This window comes from Lottia gigantea, assembly GCF_000327385.1.
Source record: "Lottia gigantea unplaced genomic scaffold LOTGIsca_676, whole genome shotgun sequence".
Taxonomy (NCBI): Eukaryota; Metazoa; Mollusca; class Gastropoda; family Lottiidae; genus Lottia; species Lottia gigantea.
In genome coordinates, this window is record NW_008710303.1 from 1 (window position 1) to 14,171 (window position 14,171).

At 37.3% G+C, this 14,171-nt stretch overlaps 3 protein-coding genes across 3 annotated transcripts; 1 reads left to right on the top strand and 2 right to left on the bottom strand.

Annotated features, from left to right (window-relative positions):
- Positions 1-260: 260 nt before the first annotated feature.
- Positions 261-2,867, bottom strand: LOTGIDRAFT_176046 (hypothetical protein; the record flags this gene model as incomplete). Its single annotated transcript, XM_009065107.1, has 4 exons — positions 261-296; positions 1,261-1,410; positions 2,184-2,327; positions 2,814-2,867. 4 exons carry the CDS (start codon positions 2,865-2,867, stop codon positions 261-263), a joined length of 384 nt encoding a protein of 127 aa, XP_009063355.1.
- A 434-nt stretch (positions 2,868-3,301) lies between these two features.
- Positions 3,302-11,990, top strand: LOTGIDRAFT_239638 (hypothetical protein; the record flags this gene model as incomplete). Its single annotated transcript, XM_009065108.1, has 7 exons — positions 3,302-3,712; positions 8,666-8,906; positions 9,099-9,324; positions 9,700-9,822; positions 10,314-10,548; positions 11,034-11,172; positions 11,550-11,990. The coding sequence occupies exons 1-7, from the start codon at positions 3,621-3,623 to the stop codon at positions 11,988-11,990; spliced, it is 1,497 nt and encodes a 498-aa protein (XP_009063356.1). The 5' UTR covers positions 3,302-3,620.
- A 343-nt stretch (positions 11,991-12,333) lies between these two features.
- On the bottom strand, positions 12,334-13,929 carry LOTGIDRAFT_239639 (hypothetical protein; the record flags this gene model as incomplete). The annotated part of the gene is made up of 1 exon (XM_009065109.1): positions 12,334-13,929. Exon 1 carries the CDS (start codon positions 13,171-13,173, stop codon positions 12,334-12,336), a length of 840 nt encoding a protein of 279 aa, XP_009063357.1. The 5' UTR covers positions 13,174-13,929.
- Between the last annotated feature and the right edge of the window lie 242 nt (positions 13,930-14,171).

The window sequence follows — 14,171 nt, forward strand, 5'->3', positions numbered from 1 at the left end:
TTCATACTGAAAATATAACACAGAATAACATAATAAAAACATTATTATATCATTTTATATTATACTGAAAATATAACACAGAATAACTAAATATAAACATTATTTTACCATTTTATATCATACTGAAAATATAACACAGAATAACATAATAAAAACATTATTATATCATTTTATATTATACTGAAAATATAACACAGAATAACTAAATATAAACATTATTTTACCATTTTATATCATACTGAAAATATAACACAGAATAACTAAATACAAACATTATTATACCATTTTATATTATACTGAAAATATAACACAGAATAACATAATAAAAACATTATTATATCATTTTATATTATACTGAAAATATAACACAGAATAACTAAATATAAACATTATTTTACCATTTTATATCATACTGAAAATATAACACAGAATAACTAAATACAAACATTATTATACCATTTTATATTATACTGAAAATATAACACAGAATAACTAAATATAAACATTATTTTACTATTTTATATTATACTGAATACCTGAATTTAAATAAAGAAAAACTAATATTATCTCAACTTGTATTCTATATTCATACATTAGAACTACTTATAGAATTATAACATGTTCACAAACTTTCCCTTGTTCTTACAGAATAATGTTACTTAACTTATAAACTTCTAGTGACTTCATCCTATATAATAGCTAGTTACATCATGTAATGTAAAATTTTCATGGTTTTTAAACGTTGGCGAACGGAGTGAAGGCACTGAGTCCATATTTTAACCACAAAGTTTTTTACTTAATATGACCTAATTTACTTAGAAACTAACTTAGCTGTCAGTCAAAATGCCATGTGATAGTGAAATTCTTAATGAAATAAATTTTTACTTAATAGAAATGCTAATGCTGATTGGATGAAAAAGTAGATTAGGTTCTAATGTTTTGTTATTTCTTAAGGCCAGTTTGTACTCTGCTCAGTGAAAGATCAAAGCAAAGATAAAGAAGATAAGTGAAGCTTTGATTTGCTACCCATCGCTTAGTTTCGCCTAGTCAAGACAAGTCTGTCAACGCCAGTTTGTTTCGTCTGTCTCTGATTGATTGCAAAGATTTAAGCGAAGTGAAGAAGTAGGAGCACATCCTACTCCTTCGCCTGGCTTGAAAATAAACTTGCAAAGGTACAGCGAGGAAAAACCTGCACTTCACTGCTTTACTTAGCAGAGTTTAAACTGGTCTTTACACAAAATACGTAAGAAAAAAACTCACCTGAACATTAACAAATACACCATGATAAGTTTCATATAGAACTTTTCCTGCTAGCGGTTTTAACGGAACTTCAAACGGTATCTCTGTCTTTCCATTGGGTAATTTACCAGGCTTGACCACTTCCAGAGAATAGCTGATCAGTGGAATTGGCTGAAAAATAAACACATCAGACTAGATATAGGAACATGGACTGGATGGATTTGGTGAGAGAGGGGGTTTAGGTCTGAGGTTTGAGGCTTCCATGGCAATAGCTGATCAGTGAAATTAGCTGAAACATTACAAATTAGATACAAGAAGACAGACTGGTTCTGATTGGGGTGTGGTCGCTTCTCAAGTTGGGACTAATTTTAAAGAATTGGAATAGCTGGAGAATCTCTCAAACATCACTTCCAGAAGAAGTAGCAGTGGCAACCAAAAAACAGTCCTCTTGTTGAAATCTCTCACCCCCTGAAGATCCCCATCCCCCTAGAACATATTCCTGTCCAGTAAACATTATATCCAATACTGTCCATTTTAACCTCACTATTTTCATGATGCAAAGGCCAGCTTTTTTGAGTACCTCCACCCCTGTTGTTAGATTTAAAGGGATTGTAAAGAGGGTTTCTAAATTATTTATGTTTATCGGGGAAACTGATAGCATCGATTTGTACCATTCTAATTTTCAATCAGATGTCTGTGGTTCCTGTAATTCCACAAAAAATAAGTGTTTGATGACGTTGTCACGTTACTCATTGCAAAATATTCTTTGTCAGATAAGACCTTTGCGATTAGTGAAGTCACCAAACACTTAGTTTTAGTGGAATTGCAAGAACCATAGATATCTGATTAAGAATTGGAATGGTGCAAATTGATGTTTTCAATGTCCCTCATACACGTAAAAAATTAAGAAAACCTCTTTACCATTCCCTTTAACATAAACCAACCTTTAATGAATTATAAAAGGCTTCAAACATGCCAACACTCTTAGCACTGAGTTGTAAATTGACGTTACCATCCATAGATAGAGTCACACCTTGATGTTGTAAAACACCTCGACTTTCAACAATTATAATCCCTGAAACCATGTCCTGAAAACAAATAAAATAGAAATCATTTTATTGTCTTAAAACTTGTAGAAATTGTTTGTGTTCATATACAGTGTCATACGGGGGAGTTCCATAATAATATACCATATACATCAATATATTTCCTCCACCAGACCTAACCACCAAATATTACATAGATAATGATGATATGGAATTGAACATAACATAGTGACATGTAAGATATACATGTAAAGGGACAGGGGTGGACTTAACTTTATACAGCAGTTTGCAATGAGACTATAAATTTAGGAAACCTGCTCACATTTGGACAAATTTACCCAAATCATTCTGCCGACATAAGAATATTTCGAGAATAGTGCCCCTCCCCTTTCTTTTTATATTTTATGTTTTATGCCATTTTCACAAAAAATGCACCAAGGAATAAGACCAAAACGATGTCATGGGGATGCAGAATTCTCCCATCTTCTATTATAGTGATTTTTATAATAATTTGAGCTTCCTATTTACCCCCTCACGGTAAACTTTATTCACTTTCTTCAATCGGATATCAACAGTCGCCATTTTGAAGTCATGTGATATATTGATCGCTTGCATCATTGAAAATAATATCATTTCTTACAATTTTGACAAATTTTGTAATTGCATTCAGAAATTTGATGACAGTTCGTCATTAACCTATTCTTAGTTTGATATGTGGGATATTAAATGACGATTAAGGAATGAAAACTACTATATTTTATTGTTATAAGCGACGCTGTTCTATTCACCCCCTCTGATAATTATTTTTATAGGAAAATTTCCTCATTGGTGGCTGAAAACTGATTATTGACTGATGATGTAAGACTCTTGTCTTAATCTTATACTTTTAATCCCTGTAGAGACATTCAACTACTCGAACATTGGGCCACCGTTATTATTAGAGGGAGTACAATAGAACAGCCGTAACTAAGAACGCACTTAGATAATGTTCTGATTATCCAGACTGTAGCGTGAACCTGTATTTGATCGAGGTGTAACGGTATCTCGGTTGCCAGGTGCCAATAACTACCTAACACTCGACAGTAATCGTTAACTTTTCACCGAATAACAATAAAAGTATTGTTTATAGCTCGGAGTGACTGAATGAAAGTTTTATAGTCTAAAGAAAGAATTAACTATACATCAATTGTTTATTAAAATCATAAAATATGGATTAAAGTGAATAAATAACACAATTCGTGTAAATTAAGAACTTTATAAAAGAGTTCTATTCGTGTTAATTTGTAACTTGGGTTTAACCCATTATTCACAGATTTTCGACAAACAATTTACAATATGTCTGTGAAACCGGCTGTTTTCGACAATCCGGAACTTTTCGCCGAGATATTTCCTGATGATGTGGATATTAATGATATATGTGATTGTGGGTAAGTGTCAGCAGAATCTCATCATTGTGTAGAAGGTGGGCAGTCGTCCGGTAGGTCAGCTCAAACAGTAGACAGTTGGATTGTTGTCCGCTAGGACAGTGGAATAGCTCAATCAGTAGACAGTTGGATTGTCGTCTGCTAGGGCAGTTGAATAGCTCAGTCAGTAGCAAGTTGGATTGTCTGCTAGGGCAGTTGAATAGATCAGTCAGTAGCAAGTTGGATTGTCTGGTAGGGCAGTTGAATAGCTCAGTCAGTAGAGAGTTGGATTGTCGTCTGCTAGGACAGTTGAATAGCTCAATCAGTAGACAGTTGGATTGTTGTCTGCTAGGACAGTTGAATAGCTCAGTCAGCAGCAAGTTGGATTGTCTGCTAGGACCGTTGAATAGCTCAATCAGTAGACAGTTGGATTGTTGTCTGCTAGGACAGTTGAATAGCTCAGTCAGTAGACAGTTGGATTGTCGTCTGCCAGGACAGTTGAATAGCTCAGTCGGTAGATAGTTGGATTGTCGTCTGCTAGGACAGTGGAATAGCTCAGTCAGTAGAGGGTTGGATTGTCGTCTGCTAGGACAGTGGAATAGCTCAGTCGGTAGAGAGTTGGATTGTCGTCTGCTAGGACAGTGGAATAGCTCAGTCGGTAGATAGTTGGATTGTCGTCTGCTAGGACAGTGGAATAGCTCAGTCAGTAGAGGGTTGGATTGTCGTCTGCCAGGACAGTTGAATAGCTCAGTCAGTAGAGAGTTGGATTATCGTTTGCTAGGACAGTTGAATAGCTCAGTCAGTAGAGAGTTGGATTATCGTTTGCTAGGACAGTTGAATAGCTCAATCAGTAGACAGTTGGATTGTCGTCTGCTAGGACAGTTGAATAGCCCAGTCAGTAGCAAGTTGGATTGTCGTCTGCTAGGGCAGTTGAATAGCTCAGTCAGTAGATAGTCGGATTGTCATCTGCTAGGACAGTTGAATAGCTCAATCAGTAGACAGTTGGATTTTCGTCTGCTAGGACAGTTAAATAGCTCAGTCAGTAGATAGTCGGATTGTCATCTGCTAGGGCAGTTGAATAGCTCAGTCAGTAGATAGTCGGATTTTCATCTGCTAGGACAGTTGAATAGCTCAGTCAGTAGATAGTCGGATTGTCATCTGCTAGGGCAGTTGAATAGCTCAGTCAGTAGATAGTCGGATTGTCATCTGCTAGGGCAGTTGAATAGCCCAGTCAGTAGATAGTCGGATTGTCATCTGCTAGGACAGTTGAATAGCTTAATCAGTAGGCAGTTGGATTGTCGTCTGCTAGGGCAGTTGAATAGCTCAGTCAGTAGATAGTCGGATTGTCATCTGCTAGGGCAGTTGAATAGCTCAGTCAGTAGATAGTCGGATTGCCATCTGCTAGGACAGTTGAATAGCTTAATCAGTAGACAGTTGGATTGTCGTCTGCTAGGGCAGTTGAATAGCTGAGTCAGTAGTTAGTCGGATTGTCATCTTCTAGGACAGTTGAATAGCTTAATCAGTAGACAGTTGGATTGTCGTCTGCTAGGGCAGTTGAATAGCTCAGTCAGTAGATAGTCGGATTGTCATCTGCTAGGGCAGTTGAATAGCTCGGTCAGTAGAGAGTTGGATTGTCTGCTTGGACAGTGGAATAGCTCAGTCAGTAGAGAGTTGGATTGTTGTCTGCTAGGACAGTAGAATAGCTCAGTCAGTAGCAAGTTGGATTGTTGTCTGCTAGGACAGTAGAATAGCTCAGTCAGTAGCAAGTTGGATTGTTGTCAGCTAGGACAGTGGAATAGCTCAGTCAGTAGAGAGTTGGATTGTCGTCTGCTAGGACAGTGGAATAGCTCAATCAGTAGCAAGTTGGATTGTTGTCTGCTAGGACAGTGGAATAGCTCAGTCAGTAGCGAGTTGGATTGTCGTTTGCTAGGACAGTGAAATAGCTCAATCAGTAGCGAGTTGGATTGTTGTCTGCTAGGACAATGGGGTAGCTCATTCAGTAGAGAGTTGGATTGTTGTCTGTTAAGACAGTGGAATAGCTCAGTCAGTAGAGAGTTGGATTGTCGTCTGCCAGGACAGTGGAATAGCTCAATCAGTAGCTAGTCGGATTGTTGTCTGTTAAGACAGTGGAATAGCTCAATCAGTAGCAAGTTGGATTGCTGTCTGCTAGGACAGTGGGGTAGCTCAATCAGTAGCTAGTCGGATTGTTGTCTGCTAAGACAGTGGAATAGCTCAATCAGTAGCGAGTTGGATTGTTGTCTGTTAAGACAGTGGAAGAGCTCAGTCAGTAGCTAGTCGGATTGTTGTCTGCTAAGACAGTGGAATAGCTCAATCAGTAGCGAGTTGGATTGTTGTCTGTTAAGACAGTGGAAGAGCTCAGTCAGTAGAGAGTTGGATTGCTGTCTGCTAGGACAGTGAAATAGCTCAATCAGTAGCGAGTTGGATTGTTGTCTGCTAGGACAGTGGAATAGCTCAATCAGTAGCGAGTTGGATTGTTGTCTGTTAAGAAAGAGCTCAGTCAGTAGAGAGTTGGATTGCTGTCTGGTAGGACAGTGAAATAGCTCAATCAGTAGCGAGTTGGATTGTCGTTTGCTAGAACAGTGGAATAGCTCAGTCAGTAGAGAGTTGGATTGTCGTCTGCTAGAACAGTGGAATAGCTCAGTCAGTAGAGAGTTGGATTGCTGTCTGCTAGGACAGTTGAATAGCTCAATCAGTAGCAAGTTGGATTGTTGTCTGCTAGGACAGTGGGGTAGCTCATTCAGTAGAGAGTTGGATTGTTGTCTGCTAGGACAGTTGAATAGATCAGTCAGTAGCAAGTTGGATTGTTGTCTGCTAGGACAGTGGGGTAGCTCAGTCAGTAGAGAGTTGGATTGTCTGCTAGAACAGTGTAATAGCTCAGTCCCTAGCGAGTTGGATTGTCGTCTGCTAGGACAGTGGAATAGATCAGTCAGTAGAGAGTTGGATTGTCTGCTAGGACAGTGGAATAGCTCAATCAGTAGCGAGTTGGATTGTCTGCTAGGACAGTGGAATAGCTCAATCAGTAGCGAGTTGGATTGTCTGCTGGGACAGTGGAATAGCTCAGTCAGTAGCGAGTTGGATTGTCGTTTGCTAGGACAGTTGAATAGCTCAATCAGTAGCAAGTTGGATTGTTGTCTGCTAAGACAGTGGAAGAGCTCAGTCAGTAGAGAGTTGGATTGCTGTCTGCTAGGACAGTGAAATAGCTCAATCAGTAGCGAGTTGGATTGTCGTTTGCTAGGACAGTTGAATAGCTCAATCAGTAGCAAGTTGGATTGTTGTCTGCTAGGACAGTGGGGTAGCTCATTCAGTAGAGAGTTGGATTGTTGTCTGCTAGGACAGTTGAATAGATCAGTCAGTAGCAAGTTGGATTGTTGTCTGCTAGGACAGTGGGGTAGCTCAGTCAGTAGAGAGTTGGATTGTCTGCTAGGACAGTGTAGTAGCTCAGTCCCTAGCGAGTTGGATTGTCGTCTACTAGGACAGTGGAATAGATCAGCCAGTAGAGAGTTGGATTGTCTGCTAGGACAGTGGAATAGCTCAATCAGTAGCGAGTTGGATTGTCGTCTGCTAGGACAGTGGAATAGCTCAGTCAGTAGTGAGTTGGATTGTCTGCTAGGACAGTGGAATAGCTCAATCAGTAGCGAGTTGGATTGTTGTCTGCTAGGAAAGTTGAATATTATCGCTCCTCTGAATTCATCTCGCACTTATGGATATCCTCCCCCATGTTTATTTCTTTCACTGGCCCAGCTAGAAATTTCTCATTCCACGACCATTGCCTGCAAGGATCTAACCACAGCGAATCTCTCTAACATGTATTGTAACTTAACATAATAATACAACTACATGTATTTAATATGAAGAGATAATCTATTGTAATCCGGGTAACCAGATACCCATCTACTGTATCAACTATTAAACTCTACATAATTGTATTGGACTGGTATATATAATAGTATGTATGTTAAAAACTGAAGTAGATATCAGTTATTGTTGGTAGATAGTAAGTAGGTTATACTAACTACAAATTGTTACGTCACTAAACTATAGAAACAATTCTGTATTAAATCAGGTTTTTATTTCAATCCCAACAGCACAAAGTTTCACTCTTCGTTCCAGTTTAAAAAGACTGAGACACACGACACATTATCATTACTTGTCAGTTTCCAAAGATTAACCGACCAGTTTGTGGGCGCACTCTGAGTGCAACGTCTGTTTTTTTTCTCTAGGATCTCACCAATATCCCTAGCAATCTCCCAGCCCGTATAAGGAATATAAAAAAAATAATATCCCCACTGTCATTCGGCTTACAACTGTCAAACAATCCAGGTTTCTCGTATCAGGAATAAGTGATTTGCTTTACTGTATAATTATTCTAAATGAAAATCCGACACCCGGGTCGTGTTCAATTAAAATATGAAAATTTAGAAAAAAGATATTCTATTCAACCGACAGAAAGGAAGACTAACTTTTGAACTATTATCATGGACTGTTGTCAAACCATGAACATTTCCCCATTCTGTTGGAATTTAATGATGAATTAATTGACTACAGTTAACCCTGGTGGTGTGATTGTATCAGTGTAATGTCAAACTATTTGACTTCTCCCTGATATTACTATATTTCCTGATCAAATAGAAAATACTGGTATTTATACTGATCAATAATCAGTTATCAATATATAATATCGATTCTACACACTGACAGTAACATGAGTACCATTCAAACTCGTAAACATTAACCCTGGATACTGAAATCTAATTATTGTCTTTGGACTGACAAGTATTCAGATGGAAAAGCGATCAAAAACTATCCTGAAGCTTTGTACCAAGAGTACCCAATGTAAGAGTGTGCACTGCACATAGCTACTAATATTGTTTATTTGGGGCCAACTTGGCAACTGTTTCATAGTGACCACACGGTTGATAATTGTTCTCTAGGAAATATTATTTATTATTATTTCAGGCGTCACAAAAGGAAACAGGTTCCAGGTTTTAACGGGAAGATGGCGCCAAGAACTAAAAGAGAATTTCCTGACACAGACTACAAAGCTACTTTCAAACCTAAAAATGCCCGACCCAGATCTAGTAAAAGACCCCCTCCCTCTCCCCGAGACCCCAATCCACCACCAATGACATTTTCAACCAATCAGCGTTCAGAATTCACCAAACCAAATAATCCAGAAAGAGTTGAACCAATCAAAAGAGTAAGTATCTGCACTGATTTCCTATTAACATTGTTTCTATTTTGTAAAATGAGTGAAATTGAAATGACTTTATATCAAAAATAAAGGAGCAGTCGGATCCCCCTCCTTTAGACCTCCCCAAGTCTGGACTCTTATGGTACATCACTCTCTTATTAATACACAACGTTTCAACAATTTACGATGTACTTTCAGGAGGAGAAGTACGAACCATCTACAGTGCCACTGGAATCTCAGACCTTCTATAAACAGGAATATAAACCGAAAGTAGTATTTCCTGATATTCACCAGTTTTCACCGAAACCTGATGAAATACGCCTTCCCTCGGCGAAATTTGACCCCACAACAACCAATAAAACACATTATAAACAGTGGGTCCCGGAACCCAGCAGACCCTTCGCTGAATTACCAAGTTTTGCTGGTAAGTACTATATTTCACCAAAACTCACCCTAAGCTGTCACCAGGCGGATTTAATATCATCCTCATCATCAGGCCAGCAAGTGTTGTAAATTGTCATCATCAGGGCAGCTAGTTTTAGAAATGGGGATTAACTTTTCAATATAGGAATTAATGTAAGTCAATTGACTAGAGCTTGTCTCCTACTACTGTGTTTTTACTATGAATTCGTCATCAGGACAGTATGAATTAAAACTGGTGTTATTTCTATCATAACGGCAGGTTAGCAAACGCCTGAAATTTATTCCAAAATCATGACTAATCTGGACTAATAGAATCTTGGTATGACCTGCAGCATTTGCAACCAGATGTCAGCACCAGACATGTTTTCTCTTCCAGGTTCGATTCTGTTTCCAGAAAAAGAACGATTACCAGAAAGTGTAACTAAACATACTTATATTAAACGCCCTATTCAACCGACTGAACCGGCTAAACCTGCTGATAATAACTTGAAAATTGAGGGTGAGATTGTCATATTCTCATCGTTTGGTTCTCAAACTCAAGCACAATGACAACTGACGTTTCCTGGGCAACCAAATGTATAAGCAATTCGACATTACTGGTTATAATAATATAGGCTATATAGACTGTCTAATAGTATTGACATGCCTGTGTCTCACTCCGTTACAATTTCACCGATCAAAGTTGGCATGATTTAAATGTAATGAGACACATAAAAAGTCTGGCCCTAACCCAAGCAAGAACGATCATTTTATTTTAGATATGTCCAAGAAATAAGTGATGCAAATTAGCTTTTCGTCACTACCATCAACTTATTTATTTAATAGTGTACGAACTAAAAGCCAGTTGTCTATTTTAAAAGTGGCATGCTGAAAGAACTATATCCCTATAAGGTTAAATGAATATTAACAGCTAAACTTGGTGATTATCTCTATTCAGTTGAGATCTTACTGTTTGTTGATGGATTTTGAATTTTGAAATTGTAATTACAGGTTCAATGATGTTTGACACCACACACGATAATACTTACAGAAAAATACACGGCGACCATCGTTCAGTTAGAGTTAAACCCTGGACAGAATTATCTACTAATCTGAAATCTAAAGATAAATTCGAAACTTTAACCCAGTTTAGAAGAGATTTTCCAGGGTTTCTGGGGGGTCAGCCACTTCCTCCCCCACCCATCAGTCCACTGAAATCCACTGTTGATCTGAAGTTTGATAACAGGTAAGTCAGTTATTACATTGTACCACATTGACAACCTCAACCCTTGTTTCTAGGTTCCCAACCTGGGGTGTTTTCACCCCCAAGGGGTGTGGGACTAGGGTGTCAAGGGTGTGGCCAACTGGTGTAGGAGAAGAATTTATTTTGAATTGAGAGAACACCTCACATCATCACTTGCTGGAAATTTGGATGTAACAAATTTTTGTTGGTGTGAAAGGTCCAGGTGGTAGATGCTCTGTGATTCCAAAATTTAAAACCATGTTTTAGTAGATTGGCGAAAATCAAGTTACTCCCGCTACATACCCAGGACTGAGTTTGACCGCCATGTCATTCGACTTCACCTGACCTGACCTAACTACCCAATCCTAGCACCTGCTACCCACGACTACCAACAATTAACTGATTGGATAGCGTTTCGATATCTTTACGGTTCCACTGGTCTTGAATATCGTAAAACAACAAGTCAATTATCATGGTTTATATTTCAGACGAAGTTTCAGTACCGAACAGAGATCTATTTATAAAGGACATGATGTAAAAACATTCCCCTCGGCTAAATCTTGTAAAAAAACAGAAGAAGAATATCGAGTTCCTAGTGTTGCATTTGAGACAGAGACATCACAGAGGGTAAGTTATCATCTGGTTCCATAATTTCAAAATTAGAACGCAGCTGTACTGATGACAGTCTTGTATCAGAAACATATTTCAGTAAGATGTTATAGGCTACAATAAAGATGATATAAACCTGTCAGAAGGCAATTATTTGAATGTTTAGTTACCTCCCCTGACAGAATGGCCATCATCTTAGATCTACTGTGTTCTATTTTTAACAGTATTTTGAGAACTCTTGGTGTTGTATGTTACTTTGACTGACAACCTTTTATCTTCCATAGAGAATTCAAAATCCATTCCTAGATATCGTGAATTCTATTTACTAGGCTTGACAATCCATAATAGAGAAATGTTAAACGTTAAAATGGTCAGCTATTTTTGTATCATTTCAGCGAGATTTTAAACCAATAGACATCGAGAACGCCTACCCACCGCCATCTTTTATTCCTTTTGAGAAACTTCATACCGACAAAGATGCCAAATTTGATGATCACACTATGAGTAAAGAATTTTTCAAGGAATGGCCGGTACAAGAGAGGAAACGGTACGGAGATTTCCATGAGAACAGGCCCTATATTCCTCCCATGGTGAAATTTGAAGGTGAAAGTATCACCAAGTCGACATACAAACCGAAAGTAGCAGAACCAATTCAGAATTATAAACCAGAGTTTAAAACTATAGATAAATCTGGAAATATGGAACTGAAAACCTCTTACACCGATTCTTACCCTGGTCATAAAATTAAATTATGTCGTGCTCAGATTTATCTTTTACAGCAGGAATTTAAAAAATGGCAGACGGAGCAGCAGAATAACGCCATCTCAGTTCATTAGATTGTAATCGAATATATTTAATTAACAGTATTTGGTTGAAATAACAATGCATCGTATCGGGTTTTGACGAGTATGACGAATGGGGGTGTGGTTTGGACAATATGGTCCATCTGAAGAATGGACAGCCTATTGGAGTGTGATAAATATACCAAATGAACAGTATTAGCTATAGGACAATCTCGTCATACATACAACCGCAGCTATATAACTCAATTATAACCGCTATTAGTCACTGGAGTTGTGAAAATATGTAGAAATATAAGAAAATGGAATCCAAGATTGTCCACAAAAACATTGCCTCTAAAACATATGATAGACAAGAAAGTAAATCAAATAACTGGATTTAATGATTGTAAGACAGAATAACGGCATTCAGCATCAGAGTTTCTAGGACCACTGACATGATACAAATATCTAGATCTTTCATTAACACTGACATGGTACAGATATCTAGATCTTTCATTAACACTGACATGGTACAAATATCTAGATCTTTCATTAACACTGACATGGTACAAATATCTAGATCTTTCATTAACACTGACATGGTACAGATATCTAGATCTTTCATTAACACTGACATGGTACAGATATCTAGATCTCTCATTAACACTGACATGATACAGATATCTAGATCTTTCATTAACACTGACATGGTACAGATATCTAGATCTTTCATTAACACTGACATGGTACAAATATCTAGATCTTTCATTAACACTGACATGGTACAAATATCTAGATCTCTCATTAACACTGACATGGTACAGATATCTGGATCTCTCATTAACACTGACATGGTACAGATATCTAGATCTTTCATTAACACTGACATGGTACAGATATCTAGATCTTTCATTAACACTGACATGATACAGATATCTAGATCTTTCATTAACACTGACATGGTACAGATATCTAGATCTTTCATTAACACTGACATGGTACAAATATCTAGATCTTTCATTAACACTGACATGGTACAAATATCTAGATCTCTCATTAACACTGACATGGTACAGATATCTGGATCTCTCATTAACACTGACATGGTACAGATATCTGGATCTCTCATTAACACTGACATGGTACAGATATCTGGATCTCTCATTAACACTGACATGGTACAGATATCTGGATCTCTCATTAACACTGACATGGTACAGATATCTGGATCTCTCATTAACACTGTGCGAGATTAACACTGTGCGAGATTTAAGTCTTGTGCCTTTGCATTTCCTACCCCATTGAATATTTTAAAATATTATTTTGGTGGTTTTTTTATCAGCCGAGCTTTATTAAAATGAAGCAGGATTCTAAATTGTGGGATATAATACGTGTTTCCTGTTGGTTAAATACATCCTGATTCGTTTTTCACAGTATCACATTAGTCAGACGTATATTAGTAAACAACGTTTCGATGGAATTAAGGAGCACCAATTCACCAGGCGAATTATTCTTTCCTTTTGTTTTCGGGACATTGAAGGATGATTCTAGAGTTGAAAAGGAAACTTTGTAGATTTAAGTAAATTATTAAGGGGAGATAATGTTGTACAACATATGATAGAATTAAGTTTAGTATCTTATTCATTTAACACTCATTTCGGTTCTGCAAAATGTGTCGAAAAACCAGTTCAATGGATAGTTATACTTCTAGGATACCCAATAACTCTTCGTAACTTATCTACAACACCAATAGGATAGCTCATCGCAAATATTGTCTCTGATTGATAGGCTGATAGTCGAAAACACCTTCTATTATATTAATACTACTAGTTTATAGGAATTAATACAACGTTCTCTGTCTATATGAAGGTGTCGTATGATATCATGTTTTTGAAAAGTTTACCAGTAATTAAGAGTGTTTATTATTCATATTGTTATTTTTATGATTGTAGTTTGCAGTGCTCAAAAATAAATAAAAAGTATTATTTTGTTTATGTATGTACATATATAGTGTACAAACTCTGTGATATCCGACATCATTTTCTGGTCCCGATTGATTTCCTTCTTAGGCTAGTTAAAAAAAAACTCCGAATTACGACACTAATCAGTGGTTCCGACACTCATAAAAATCTGTATAATCCATCTACTCATCTTAATCACTTATAGATATAGAGTCAGTAAGTTTCAGACTGACCTCTGTCAATAATAACTATCAGAGACTAGATATAGAGTCAG